The sequence below is a fragment of the Babylonia areolata genome, chromosome 22 (genome assembly GCF_041734735.1).
Source record: "Babylonia areolata isolate BAREFJ2019XMU chromosome 22, ASM4173473v1, whole genome shotgun sequence".
Lineage (NCBI taxonomy): Eukaryota > Metazoa > Mollusca > Gastropoda > Neogastropoda > Buccinidae > Babylonia > Babylonia areolata.
Genome location: NC_134897.1, coordinates 6813204 through 6828203, shown reverse-complemented (window position 1 = coordinate 6828203; position 15000 = coordinate 6813204). Strand labels below are relative to the sequence as shown.

At 47.8% G+C, this 15000-nt stretch overlaps 1 protein-coding gene across 4 annotated transcripts in view; it reads right to left on the bottom strand.

The window, feature by feature from the left end:
- LOC143297269 (dual oxidase 2-like) overlaps positions 1–15000 on the bottom strand; it is a 77954-nt gene that overhangs the window by 25099 nt on the left and 37855 nt on the right. For all 4 annotated transcript variants that reach the window (XM_076609517.1, XM_076609516.1, XM_076609519.1 and 1 more), the window contains 6 exons: positions 14255–14365; positions 13284–13492; positions 11134–11319; positions 9793–10018; positions 7536–7629; positions 1839–2023 (listed from right to left, as the gene is read on the bottom strand). In XM_076609517.1, the coding sequence (XP_076465632.1) occupies positions 1839–2023; positions 7536–7629; positions 9793–10018; positions 11134–11319; positions 13284–13492; positions 14255–14365 (1011 nt within the window). The remainder of the gene's footprint in view (positions 1–1838; positions 2024–7535; positions 7630–9792; positions 10019–11133; positions 11320–13283; positions 13493–14254; positions 14366–15000) is intronic.

Below are 15000 nucleotides of genomic sequence, written 5' to 3'. Positions count from 1 at the left end.
CCACCCCCCTTTCCCAAACAACCGTCCTTATCTTCACCATTCCCACACTCACCCCGTTGTATCAACGTCTTCACAACCACTCTGAATAACATCTCCGTTACACTCATCCATAACGTCATCCTCTCCACAACCATCTCCAGTACAATCACCCATAATAACACGTCACCTTTCCCAACCCCCATACAATCAATCACCACCCGGTAACCATCCATGATGTCACTACCTTCACCTTCCATACGACCCTTACCACCCATATCATCACCATCCTAGTCAGCGATAACATCACCACCCCTCAACCACCCATGATATTGTCACCCACTAACCATGCACCATAACACCACCCATCCATAATATCACACTCCCATCCTCACAAAAAATGACATCCTCTAACTACCTTAAATGTCACCACAGAACTACCATATAACCACCCCCCACCAGCCTAACCACTCATATCACCACCCGTTGCCACTCATACAATTATTATCCCCTATCCATGATACCATCCATGATGTCACCAAACCTTTCCACCTACCTCATCATCCCCACCACCCGTATTACCTCCAATCACTCACCGTATCATCCCAACCACCCGTATTACCTCCAATCACTCATCGTATCATCCCAACCACCCGTATTACCTCCAATCACTCACAGTATCATCCCAACCACCCGTATTACCTCCAATCACTCACCGTATCATCCCAACCACCCGTATTACCTCCAATCACTCATAGTATGATCCCAACCACCCGTATTACCTCCAATCACTCATAGTATGATCCCAACCACCCGTATTACCTCCAATCACTCATAGTATGATCCCAACCACCCGTATTACCTCCAATCACTCATAGTATGATCCCAACCACCCGTATTACCTCCAGTCAATCATAGTATCATCCCAACCACCCGTATTACCTCCAATCACTCACCGTATCATCCCAACCACCCGTATTACCTCCAATCACTCACCGTATCATCCCAACCACCCGTATTACCTCCAATCACTCATAGTATCATCCCAACCACCCGTATTACCTCCAATCACTCACAGTATCATCCCAACCACCCGTATTACCTCCATTCACTCACCGTATCATTCCAACCACCCGTATTACCTCCAATCACTCATAGTATCATCCCAACCACCCGTATTACCTCCAATCACTCACAGTATCATCCCAACCACCCGTATTACCTCCAATCACTCATAGTATCATCCCAACCACCCGTATTACCTCCAATCACTCACAGTATCATCCCAACCACCCATAACATCACTGTCCTGTAGCCACCCATAATAGCACTACTCACAAAGCCAATAATACCACCGTCTAACCACCATACCATCACACCCCAAGCCACCATTAACCACACATGATATCTCCACCCTCAACAACCAATACCATGCCCACCAACCCTCCATCAGATCACTCCAACCACTCTGATCACAACCCCTGTCACGCATTTCACCCTTAGCCATCCACATCACCACCCCAACCACCCTAACCACCCACATCACCACCCCAAACCACCCTAACCACCCACATCACCACCCTAACCACCCCAACCACCCACATCACCACCCCAACCACCCACATCACCACCCCAAACCACTCACGATACCCCTTACCACCCACATCACCACCCCAACCACCCACATCACCACCCTAACCACCCACATCACCACCCCAACCACCCTAACCACCCACATCACCACCCCAACCACCCACACCCCGCCCCACCACCCACACTGTCACACAACCCCAACCACCCACCCCACCACCCCACCACCCACACTGTCACCAGGCGGGAGTTCACCACCTGTCCACACCCACCTCCCAGTCCTATGGTGGCGTCCTTCAGGATCTGTCCGTGTTCCTCTGAAGCGAAGATCTTGCAAAAGTCCTGGAAGGTCATGCTGCTCTTGTCGGTCAGGCCTGCCTGCTGGAACATGTTGTGGATCAGCTGATCCACGCGGTCATCGCTGTCCAGCTCCGTGTCGGCCAGGTCCAGCATCGCCCTGACCACACCACCACCACCGCTATGGTCATTGTCACCAATATATGGCCATCAGAACAACAGAAGAGGCAACTGCTGTCCCGACTATCTGGGCAAGAATTTGATTATAGTGGAGACTGTCTTGCCCAAGTTTCATCCCCACTCTCTCGGCCAAGAGGTTTTGTTTTTTTTTAGGACAGTCGGCGTTGGGATACCAATCACATGACAACAACAACCACAAAACAATGACAACTAAAATACAGCTCGGGTCTCCATAGACTGTCCAGGGCTGATCATCAGTGTCGTCCTCACCAACGTCATCATAATCATTATCCTGATATTTATGCAGCAGCAGTGTGTTTATTTGCTGTGAGGAACACACCACACCACTCGCTGCAACCACATTCCCAGTGAACGGAGATACTCACCCTTCGCTTTGCCACCATGTCACGATTTCAGGTCAGGTCATTAGATCTGCTACTGGTAACCTGTAATCCAGTACAACCTGTTCAGGGTCGGGTTGCCGACGACTAAACCGGCACTCCCACCACTCCCTTCTGGGACTGGTGAGGCGGGTGGCTAGACACCCTTATGGAGATCCATAAAAGGGCGTCGGCTCAGGAGAGCCACCGACGGCCATCTAGCTCCACCGTGCTGTGTGCATGCCACACGCAGTTGGCCCCCGGGGTGTGTCTACCCATGTATGCAAAGTCTGGATCCGGCAGAATCTGCGGAAGAAACCTATCGGTTCAACGGAGAGGAAGGCGGTTACAGCAACGCACTGTGGAGTGCAGAGAACAAGATGAGACACCGAAAGGATATCTTGGTCATCCACTGCATCCGTGCTCATCCCCCAGTCGTCTCGACTTAGTCTTGCCACTGGAAATTGGTGGACCCGGACGAGAGAGTGAGGTCGACGTTGCGCAATTCCTCTTCACTTTAAACAAACTCATCGCGCAAGTCATCATGCGCAGATTGGACTATTCAGCCATCTGCGCACTCACAGATAGATTCATGAGCATCCTTCCCCCCACCCCACCACCACCCTCCCCACATCCCCCATCTGGATGACAACGATGGTCATCATCGATCTCGATGGACACACCACCACGTCACGATTGCCATCGTGGTATCCGCATACGCGCCAACCCTCCTGCTCCGAAACGAAAGACAAGCTCTTCTGTGATCGGGACGCTACCATCAGCAAGATCCCAACCACTGAAGATCACTTATTTCTCCGTGGCTTTCATACTGGGACTGAATCCGTTCGTAACTCCTGGCTGACATGTCTCGGCAATCACGGAGCAGGGAACATCAGGTCAGAGGGTCAGACCGTCAACACGCCAACCACATCTCCACCAAAGGGCTCCACTCTTGAGATTGTTCACAGCATCAAACACCTTAACTGCGTTGTACAGAGCCTCAAATACCCGTACTGTGTTGTTCACAGCCTCAAATACCCGCACTGCAATGTTCACAGCCTCAAATACTTGAACTGCGTTGTTCACAGCCCCAAATACTTGTACTGCGATGTTCACAGCCTCAAATACCTGTACTGCGCTGTTCACACCCTCAAATACCTGCACTGCGCTGTTCACACCCTCAAACACTTGCACTGTGTTGTTCACACCCTCAAATACCTGTACTGCGCTGTTCACACCCTCAAACACTTGCACTGTGTTGTTCACACCCTCAAATACCTGTACTGCGCTGTTCACACCCTCAAACACTTGCACTGTGTTGTTCACACCCTCAAATACCTGTACTGCGCTGTTCACACCCTCAAATACCTGCACTGCGCTGTTCACGGCCCCGAATACCTGCACTGCGCTGTTCACACCCTCAAATACCTGCACTGCGCTGTTCACGGCCCCGAATACCTGCACTGCGCTGTTCACACCCTCAAATACCTGCACTGCGCTGTTCACGGCCCCGAATACCTGTACTGCGCTGTTCACAGCCTCAAATACCTGCACTGCGCTGTTCACAGCCTCAAATACCTGTACTGCACTGTTCACACCCTCAAATACCTGCACTGCACTGTTCACACCCTCAAATACCTGTACTGCACTGTTCACACCCTCAAATACCTGCACTGCGCTGTTCACAGCCTCAAATACCTGCACTGCGCTGTTCACACCCTCAAATACCTGCACTGCGCTGTTCACGGCCCCAAATACCTGTAGTGTGTTGTTCACACCCTCAAATACCTGTACTGCGCTGTTCACACCCTCAAATACCTGTACTGCGTTGTTCACAGCCTCAAATACCTGCACTGCGCTGTTCACACCCTCAAATACCTGTACTGCGTTGTTCACACCATCAAAATACCTGCACTGCACTGTTCACACCCTCAAATACCCGTACTGTGCTGTTCACAGCCTCAAATACCCGTACTGTGCTGTTCACACCCTCAAATACCCGTACTGTGCTGTTCACAGCCTCAAATACCCGTACTGTGCTGTTCACAGCCTCAAATACCTGTACTGCGCTGTTCACACCCTCAAAGACCTGCACTGCGCTGTTGACACCCTCAATACCTGTACTGCGTTGTTCACAGCCTCAAATACCTGTACTGCGCTGTTCACACCCTCAAATACCTGCACTGCGCTGTTCACACCCTCAAAGACCTGCACTGCGCTGTTGACACCCTCAATACCTGTACTGCGCTGTTCACAGCCTCAAATACCTGTACTGCGCTGTTCACACCCTCAAATACCTGTACTGCACTGTTCACAGCCCCGAATACCTGTACTGCGCTGTTCACAGCCCCAAATACCTGTACTGCGCTGTTCACACCCTCAAATACCTGTACTGCACTGTTCACACCCTCAAATACCTGTACTGCGCTGTTCACACCCTCAAATACCTGTACTGCGTTGTTCAAACCCTCAAATGCCTGCACTGCGCTGTTCACACCCTCAAATACCTGTACTGCACCGTTCACACCTTCAATACCTGTACTGCGCTGTTCACACCCTCAAATACCTGTACTGCACCGTTCACACCTTCAATACCTGTACTGCGCTGTTCACACCCTCAAATACCTGTACTGCACCGTTCACACCTTCAATACCTGTACTGCGCTGTTCACACCCTCAAATACCTGTACTGCACCGTTCACACCTTCAATACCTGTACTGCGCTGTTCACAGCCTCAAATACCTGCACCGCGCTGTTCACGGCCCCGAATACCTGTACTGTGCTGTTCACACCCTCAAATACCTGTACTGCGTTGTTCACACCCTCAAATACCTGCACTGCACTGTTCACACCCTCAAATACCTGCACTGCGCTGTTCACACCCTCAAATACCTGCACTGCACTGTTCACACCCTCAAATACCTGTACTGCACTGTTCACACCCTCAAATACCTGTACTGCGCTGTTCACACCCTCAAATACCTGTACTGTGCTGTTCACACCCTCAAATACCTGTACTGTGTTGTTCATACCCTCAAATACCTGCACTGCGCTGTTCATACCCTCAAATACCTGTACTGCGCTGTTCACACCCTCAAATACCTGTACTGCACTGTTCACACCCTCAAATACCTGTACTGCGCTGTTCACACCCTCAAATACCTGCACTGCGCTGTTCACACCCTCAAATACCTGTACTGCGCTGTTCACACCCTCAAATACCTGTACTGCGCTGTTCACAGCCTCAAATACCTGTACTGCGCTGTTCACACCCTCAAATACCTGTACTGCGCTGTTCACACCCTCAAATACCTGCACTGCGCTGTTCACACCCTCAAATACCTGTACTGCACTGTTCACACCCTCAAATACCTGTACTGCGCTGTTCACAGCCCCGAATACCTGTACTGCACTGTTCACACCCTCAAATACCTGTACTGCGCTGTTCACAGCCTCAAATACCTGTACTGCGCTGTTCACACCCTCAAATACCTGTACTGCGCTGTTCACACCCTCAATACCTGTACTGCGCTGTTCACAGCCTCAAATACCTGTACTGCACTGTTCATACCCTCAAATACCTGTACTGCGCTGTTCACACCCTCAAATACCTGCACTGCGCTGTTCACAGCCTCAGCTGCATCATCTCCACCAGCCTGTCCCTCGGTACTGGGATCAGTGTAAGAACCCTGAAGGCTGTGACAGAAAACTGAATAGTTCGTCAGAAAAGAACCACCACCTTGCTGAAAGAAAGCCCCAGACAGGTCTACAGGGCATGCGTGTTCTGCGTCCTCCAGTAATAGCACCGAGGTGTGTTCAGTCTATCCAGACAAGACAAGAAGTTCAACGCCTTCAGTCTGCATTGCCTCAGACTCGTCGTGGGCAGATCACGGCACAACAGGTATTACAACACGGAGGTGCTGGCGAGGGCTGGGTCCCAAAGCGTGACGTCACTAACCCTTATCCACTGACGGCTACAGTGGCTAGGCTATGTCTGTCTATATGTGTGAGGGACTAACCCCAAGGACCAACTCGTGTGACTGCGGAAGGTTCAAGTCTGTACCGTCGACAGTATCGTCTAACCATATTTTCATGTGTTAGTCACAAGAGTAGCTGAGCATCATCACTATTTCGTCGTCGTCATGATCATCATCACTCATCAGTGACATCACCATAAATTCTATCAAACATCACCGTTATCATCTCTCACCAAAATCGCAGGTGAGGACGGTCAACATTACAACCACTATCGTAATGATCACCCTCATTGTCTTCACAGTGACATTGGAGCTAAGCACCACACAAAATGACAATTGTCATCATCATCATCAAAATATAATTACCGTCATGTTCAAAATAATGTTTATTCATTCTTTCTGCATTTACATTTAAGATATCACCTGCAATGTGTGGAGTGAATGTGTGAAACTAGGTATGCAATGTTTTTAAATTCGTGTTTTCGTTATATTCTTAATACATGGTTTTTTTTTAATTTACAATTTTGTTTTTTGTTGTTGTTTATTTGCTTATGTTGTAATAATGGGCCTGACCAAAATTGAGATAATAAAGTCATTCTTATCTTATCTTTATCACCATCACCACCATCATCATCATTATCATCATCATCACCATGATCATCGTTATCGTCATCACCATCATCATCGTTATCGTCGTCATCATCATCACCATCACCCCCCATGAGTGATCATCATCACCATCATCGTTATCGCCGTCATCATCATCATCGTTATCGTCGTCATCATCATCACCATCACCACCCCATGAGTGATCATCATCACCATCATCGTTATCGCCGTCATCATCGCCACCATCACCATCCCATGAGTGATCATCATCACCATCATCGTTATCGCCGTCATCATCGCCACCATCACCACCCCATGAGTGATCATCATCACCATCATCGTTATCGCCGTCATCATCGCCACCATCACCACCCCATGAGTGATCATCATCACCATCATCGTTATCGCCGTCATCATCGCCACCATCACCACCCCATGGGTGATCATCATCATCCCAACCATCATCATCATCATCATCACCATCATCACCGTCATCGCCCAGAGCAGCAGAGCCAGAGCTGTGACCTGATCATTTTGGCGAAGTCATTCCTGGAGAGGACGCCCCTGTTCTTGGTGTCGTACATGTCGAACAGCATCTTGGCCTTGTCCTCCGCGCTGCCTGCACGTGCCCACACCACACAGCAAACATCAAACAACACACACCTGTCAACAACACACCTGTCAACACCACACAGCAACCATCAAACAACACACACCTGTCAACACCACACAGCAACCATCAAACAACACACACCTGTCAACACCACACAGCAACCATCAAACAACACACACCTGTCAACAACACACAGCAACCATCAAACAACACACACCTGTCAACAACACACTGCAACCATCAAACAACACACACCTGTCAACAACACACAGCAACCATCAAACAACACACACCTGTCAACAACACACTGCAACCATCAAACAACACACACCTGTCAACAACACACCTGTCAACACCACACTGCAACCATCAAACAACACACACCTGTCAACAACACACCTGTCAACAACACACTGCAACCATCAAACAACACACACCTGTCAACAACACACAGCAACCATCAAACAACACACACCTGTCAACACCACACAGCAAACATCAAACAACACACACATGTCAACAACACACAGCAACCATCAAACAACACACACCTGTCAACAACACACACCTGTCAACAACACACAGCAACCATCAAACAACACACACCTGTCAACACCACACAGCAACCATCAAACAACACACACCTGTCAACAACACACTGCAACCATCAAACAACACACACCTGTCAACACCACACAGCAACCATCAAACAACACACACCTGTCAACACCACACAGCAACCATCAAACAACACACACCTGTCAACACCACACAGCAACCATCAAACAACACACACCTGTCAACAACACACTGCAACCATCAAACAACACACACCTGTCAACAACACACACCTGTCAACACCACACAGCAAACATCAAACAACACACACCTGTCAACAACACAACACACACCTGTCAACAACACACTGCAAACATCAAACAACACACACCTGTCAACAACACACACCTGTCAACAACACAACACACACCTGTCAACAACACACTGCAAACATCAAATAACACACACCTGTCAACAACACACACCTGTCAACAACACAGCACACACCTGTCAACAACACACAAGAAACATCAAACAACACACACCTGTCAACAACACAACACACACCTGTCAACAACACACACCTGTCAACAACACACACCTGTCAACAACACAACACACACCTGTCAACAACACACACCTGTCAACAACACACACCTGTCAACAACACACACCTGTCAACAACACACACCTGTCAACAACATACACCTGTCAACAACACACAGCAACCATCAAACAACACACACCTGTCAACACCACACAGCAACCATCAAACAACACACACCTGTCAACAACACACAGCAACCATCAAACAACACACACCTGTCAACAACACACAGCAACCATCAAACAACACACACCTGTCAACACCACACAGCAACCATCAAACAACACACACCTGTCAACAACACACAGCAACCATCAAACAACACACACCTGTCAACACCACACAGCAACCATCAAACAACACACACCTGTCAACAACACACACACCTGTCAACAACACACAGCAACCATCAAACAACACACACCTGTCAACAACACACACACCTGTCAACAACACACAGCAAACCTCAAACAACACGCACCTGTCAACAACACACACCTGTCAACAACACAACACACACCTGTCAACAACACACTGCAAACATCAAACAACACACACCTGTCAACAACACACACCTGTCAACAACACACCACACACCTGTCAACAACACACACCTGTCAACAACACACACCTGTCAACAGCATGCACCTGTCAACAACAAGGCGAACGAGCATCAAAAACCAGACGGCCTTGAATAAATGATCTCAGTCTCAGTCTCCCCCCCTCTCTCTCTACCATATCTCCCGCTTTCCCCCCCCCCCTCTCTCTCTCCATGTATCCTTTTTCTCTCCCTCTCTCTCCTTCCCCTCTCTAGATTCCCCCTCTCTCTTCCCCACCTCTCTCCTACTCTCTCTCTCTGATCCTCTTCCTCCCTCCCTCCCTCCGCCCTCTTTCCTCACATACCGTCCTCTCTCTCTCTCTCTCTCTCTCTCTCCTATCACTCTCCCTCCACCATCCCCACCTCCCCCCCCCTTCCCCTACCCCCACCCCCTCCTCCAACTCACCTCTGGCCATGGTGATGAACATTCTCATGAACTCGTCGAAGGAGACGAAGCCGTTCTTTTGGCGGTCCACCAGGAGAAACATGTTACGCACGAACAGCGAGGAGGGCTCCATGCCCATCGCCTCCGCGAACTCGCTCCGGGTCAGTTTGACATTGTAGATCTTGTCGACGGTGTCTTGGTCAAGGTCGCCCAGACCGTCCTCAGGACTGGCTTTGCGTTCGAACACCTGGCAAAGAGAAAGTGGGAGAGAGAGAGAGAGAGGTAAAACCCGACCTTTTGAGATCCCCACTCACATGCAGAGAGAGAGAGAGAGAGAGAGAGAGAGAGAGAGAGAGAGAGGTAAAAACCCGACCTTTTGAGATCCCCACTCACATGCAGAGACAGACATAAAATCCGACCTTTTGAGATCCCCAATCACATGCAGAGACAGACGTAAATCCCGACCTTTCGAGATCCCCCACTCACATGCAGAGAGAGAGACGTAAAACCCGACCTTTCGAGATCCCCCACTCACATGCAGAGAGAGAGAGAGAGAGAGAGAGAGAGAGAGAGAGAGAGAGGGGTAAAACCCGACCTTTCGAGATCCCCCACTCACATGCAGAGAGAGACGTAAAACCCGACCTTTCGAGATCCCCCACTCACATGCAGAGAGAGACGTAAAATCCGACCTTTTGAGATCCCCCACTCACAAGCCGTGAGACGTAAAATCCGACCTTTTGAGATCCCCCACTCACATGCAGAGACAGACATAAAATCCGACCTTTTGAGATCCCCAATCACATGCAGAGACAGACGTAAATCCCGACCTTTCGAGATCCCCCACTCACATGCAGAGAGAGACGTAAAATCCGACCTTTTGAGATCCCCCACTCACAAGCCGTGAGACGTAAAACCCGACCTTTTGAGATCCCCCACTCACATGCAGAGAGAGAAACGTAAAATCCGACCTTTCGAGATCCCCCACTCACAAACCGTGAGACGTAAAACCCGACCTTTTGAGATCCCCCACTCACAAGCCGTGAGACGTAAAACCCGACCTTTTGAGATCCCCCACTCACAAGCCGTGAGACGTAAAACCCGACCTTTCGAGATCCCCCACTCACATGCAGAGAGAGACGTAAAACCCGACCTTTCGAGATCCCCCACTCACATGCAGAGAGAAACGTAAAACCCGACCTTTCGAGATCCCCCACTCACATGCAGAGAGACAGACGTAAAACCCGACCTTTTGAGATCCTCCACTCACAAGCCGTGAGACGTAAAACCCGACCTTTTGAGACCCCCCAACTCACATGCAGAGAGAGAAACGTAAAACCCGACCTTTTGAGACCCCCAACTCACGTGCAGGGAGACGGCCCTGAAGAACTTGGTCAGCAGCTTCTTGCGGTCGTCGTGGGTGTCGGCGTCACTGTGGATCCTGGCCGTGGGGGTGAGCTGCTCCACGCGATCCACTCCGATCTGCTGCAGGAAGCTCTCCAGCTTCTTCGCCTTGCTCCTCCGCTCCTCGGCCGTTTCGAAGTGCAGGATCTGGGGGCAGGCAGCCCGGAGGTGAGGAAGGAAGGAAAGAAAGAAGGAAGGAAAAGAAGGGATGGGGCGGGGCGGGAAGGGGAGGGGAGGGGGATAAAGGAAATAATGAAGGAAGGGGGAGGGGAGAAACAGAGGAAGGAAAGAGAAGTAAGGAAGTTTCAGTTTCAGTTTCTCAAGGAGGCGTCACTGCGTTCGGACAAATCCATACACGCTACACCACATCTGCCAAGCAGATGCCTGACCAGCAGCATAACCCAACGCGCTTAGTCAGGCCTTGAGTGCATGCTTGCATATTTGTGTACCTATGAAAGTGGATTTCATTTTACGTAATTTCGCCAGAGGACAACACTCTCGTTGCCATGGGTTCTTTTTCAGTGCGCCAAGTGCGTGCTGCACACGGGACCTCGGTTTATCGTCTCATCCGAAAGACTAGACGCTCAGTTTGATTTTCCAGTCAAACTTAGGAGAAAGGGCGAGAGCGGGATTCGAACCCACACCCTCACGGACTCTCTGTATTGGCAGCTGAGCGCCTTAACCATTCTGCCACCTTCCTCCTAGGAAGGAAGGAAGAAAGTAAAGAAGGGGGAGGGGGGAGGGTGGAAGGAAGAAAAGGATGGGTGGATGGATGGGTCGTATTTATACAAAAGTGATATAAACGAAAACCAACAACAACACAAACAGTAATAATTAATTAGAAAAGTTGACAAAAAGACAACACGAACTGTAATAATAATGACAACATTAATAACTTCAGATACTGGATGAAAATACCAAACAATCAAATAAAGAATAATTATGAATAATAATAATGACATGACAACATTAATAACTTCAGATACTGGATGAAAATACCAAACAATCAAATAAAGAATAATTATGAATAATAATAATGACATGACAACATTAATAACTTCAGATACTGGATGAAAATACCAAACGATCAAATGAAGAATGATTATGAATAATAATAATGACATGACAACATTAATAACTTCAGATACTGGATGAAAATACCAAACAATCAAATAAAGAATGATTATGAATAATAATAATGACATGACAACATTAATAACTTCAGATACTGGATGAAAATACCAAACAATCAAATAAAGAATGATTATGAATAATAATAATGACATGACAACATTAATAACTTCAGATACTGGATGAAAATACCAAACAATCAAATAAAGAATGATTATGAATAATAATAATGACATGACAACATTAATAACTTCAGATACTGGATGAAAATACCAAACGATCAAATGAAGAATAATTATGAATAATAATAATGACATGACAACATTAATAACTTCAGATACTGGATGAAAATACCAAACGATCAAATAAAGAATAATTATGAATAATAATAATGACATGACAACATTAATAACTTCAGATACTGGATGAAAATACCAAACGATCAAATAAAGAATAATTATGAATAATAATAATGACATGACAACATTAATAACTTCAGATACTGGATGAAAATACCAAACGATCAAATGAAGAATGATTATGAATAATAATAATGACATGACAACATTAATAACTTCAGATACTGGATGAAAATACCAAACAATCAAATAAAGAATGATTATGAATAATAATAATGACATGACAGCATTAATAACTTCAGATACTGGATGAAAATACCAAACAATCAAATAAAGAATGATTATGAAAGGAGAAGTAACTATGATGCCAGAAGACAAGAACTCATCAAACAAATCATAACGATGAAAATGAAATTCACCACGACTATAAGAGTTTACCGACAAACGATTTCACACACACACACACACACACACACACACACACACACACACCAACACCCCTCACCCTCTAATTCCTCTACCCCCTCCTTCTTACCACTTTACCCTCTCCCCCGACTCCCTTCCATCCGCCCCCACCGCGCCCCCCCTCCCCCCCCACCCCCCCCCCACCCCCACACACACCAGATCCGTCTCGTGGGGCACTTTGACAGCCAGCACGTTGGCGAGGTTGTCCACGGCAACGAGGAACGTCACTTTCGTTTGCTGGCGTAGGTCGATCATGCGCTCTGTTTTTTTGGTTCCGGCGTTTAACACCATGATCTTCTTGCGCGCAGCAACTAGTTCCACCAGCACCACCCGCTCTCCCGACACTTCACCCAGCCATTCGGTCGCTGTTGGAAGGAAGAAGAAAGGTGATAACTATCATGTCATCACTGGAAGTCTCAAACCTTTGAGACACAAGAAGAGACTTTGTATCTTTCGACTAGCGCCACAAGAAAACAGTGTATTACTTCTGTGTAATGCTGTCTGGTGGGAAGAAATTCAGTCAAGCCTGCTCTGCTTTTTTTCTGTGCACCTGTTGATTTACCTTTCATCTGCTTCTGTGTAGCTGTTTATTGACCTTCCATCTGCTTCTGTGCACCTGTTAATTGATCTTCCATCTGCTTCTGTGTAGCTGTTAATTGACCTTCCATCTGCTTCTGTGCACCTGTTAATTGATCTTCCATCTGCTTCTGTGTAGCTGTTAATTGATCTTCCATCTGCTTCTGTGTAGCTGTTAATTGACCTTCCATCTGCTTCTGTGTAGCTGTTAATTGACCTTCCATCTGCTTCTGTGCACCTGTTAATTGACCTTCCATCTGCTTCTGTGCACCTGTTAATTGACCTTCCATCTGCTTCTGTGCACCTGTTAATTGACCTTCCATCTGCTTCTGTGTAGCTGTTAATTTACCTTTCATCTGCATCTGTGCACCTGTTAATTTACCTTCACAGACAGACAGACACACAGACACACACACACAGACACACACACACACACCTCTCAACACAAAACAACCCACACCTAAGAACTCCAAATCTGCGAAATCTGCGAGCCAATTCTCTCTCTCTCTCTCTGTGTCCAAGGCAAGTGCTTGCCAGAACACTGTCCCCACCTGAAAACTTGTCAGGGCCCATGTCCTTGTCTCTCGTGGGGCGGCTCTTGGTCTGTTCCGCCAGGGATCGTTTCCTCTGCCGGACCATGAGCACCATGGTGGCGACGGTCACTGCAAAACACCGCTCACTTCACTGCCATTCAATAATTAACTCTCTCCATACGAACGGCGAAAGAGACGACGTTAACAGCGTTTCACCCCAATTACCATCATCAAAATATTGCAAGCGGAAGGCTCTTATGCTGAAGAGGCGAATGTTGACAAAGAACACCACAATTCTGACGACGGAAGCTAAAGGTTGGGTCATTCAGACACCCACTGGACATCCGAGGGGTCTGTGTAGAGGAGAAGAGAGGACTGGCCGTACTGAGTGAGTTAAGAAGAAGAAAACAACCGGTCAACAAACCAGCCAACTGTCCGATCACTCAGTCAATCAATACACAACGAAGATGAGGTTATTCTTCAGTACAGAACAGTACAGTACAGAACAATACAGTACAGTATACACTACACTACAGTCCCATGCAGCACACTACGGTACATCACAGTAGAAGTATGTACAGTACAGTACAATGTTGCACAGTACAACACAGTGCAGCCAGTGCTACACAGGACATCGATAGGATAAACAAATCAAACTGCACGCAGGAAAAAATACAAAAAAAAAGAAAAAAAAAAGGGTGGCGCTGAAGTGTAGCGACGCGCTCTCCCTGGAGAGAACAGCCTGAATTTCACACCGAGAAATC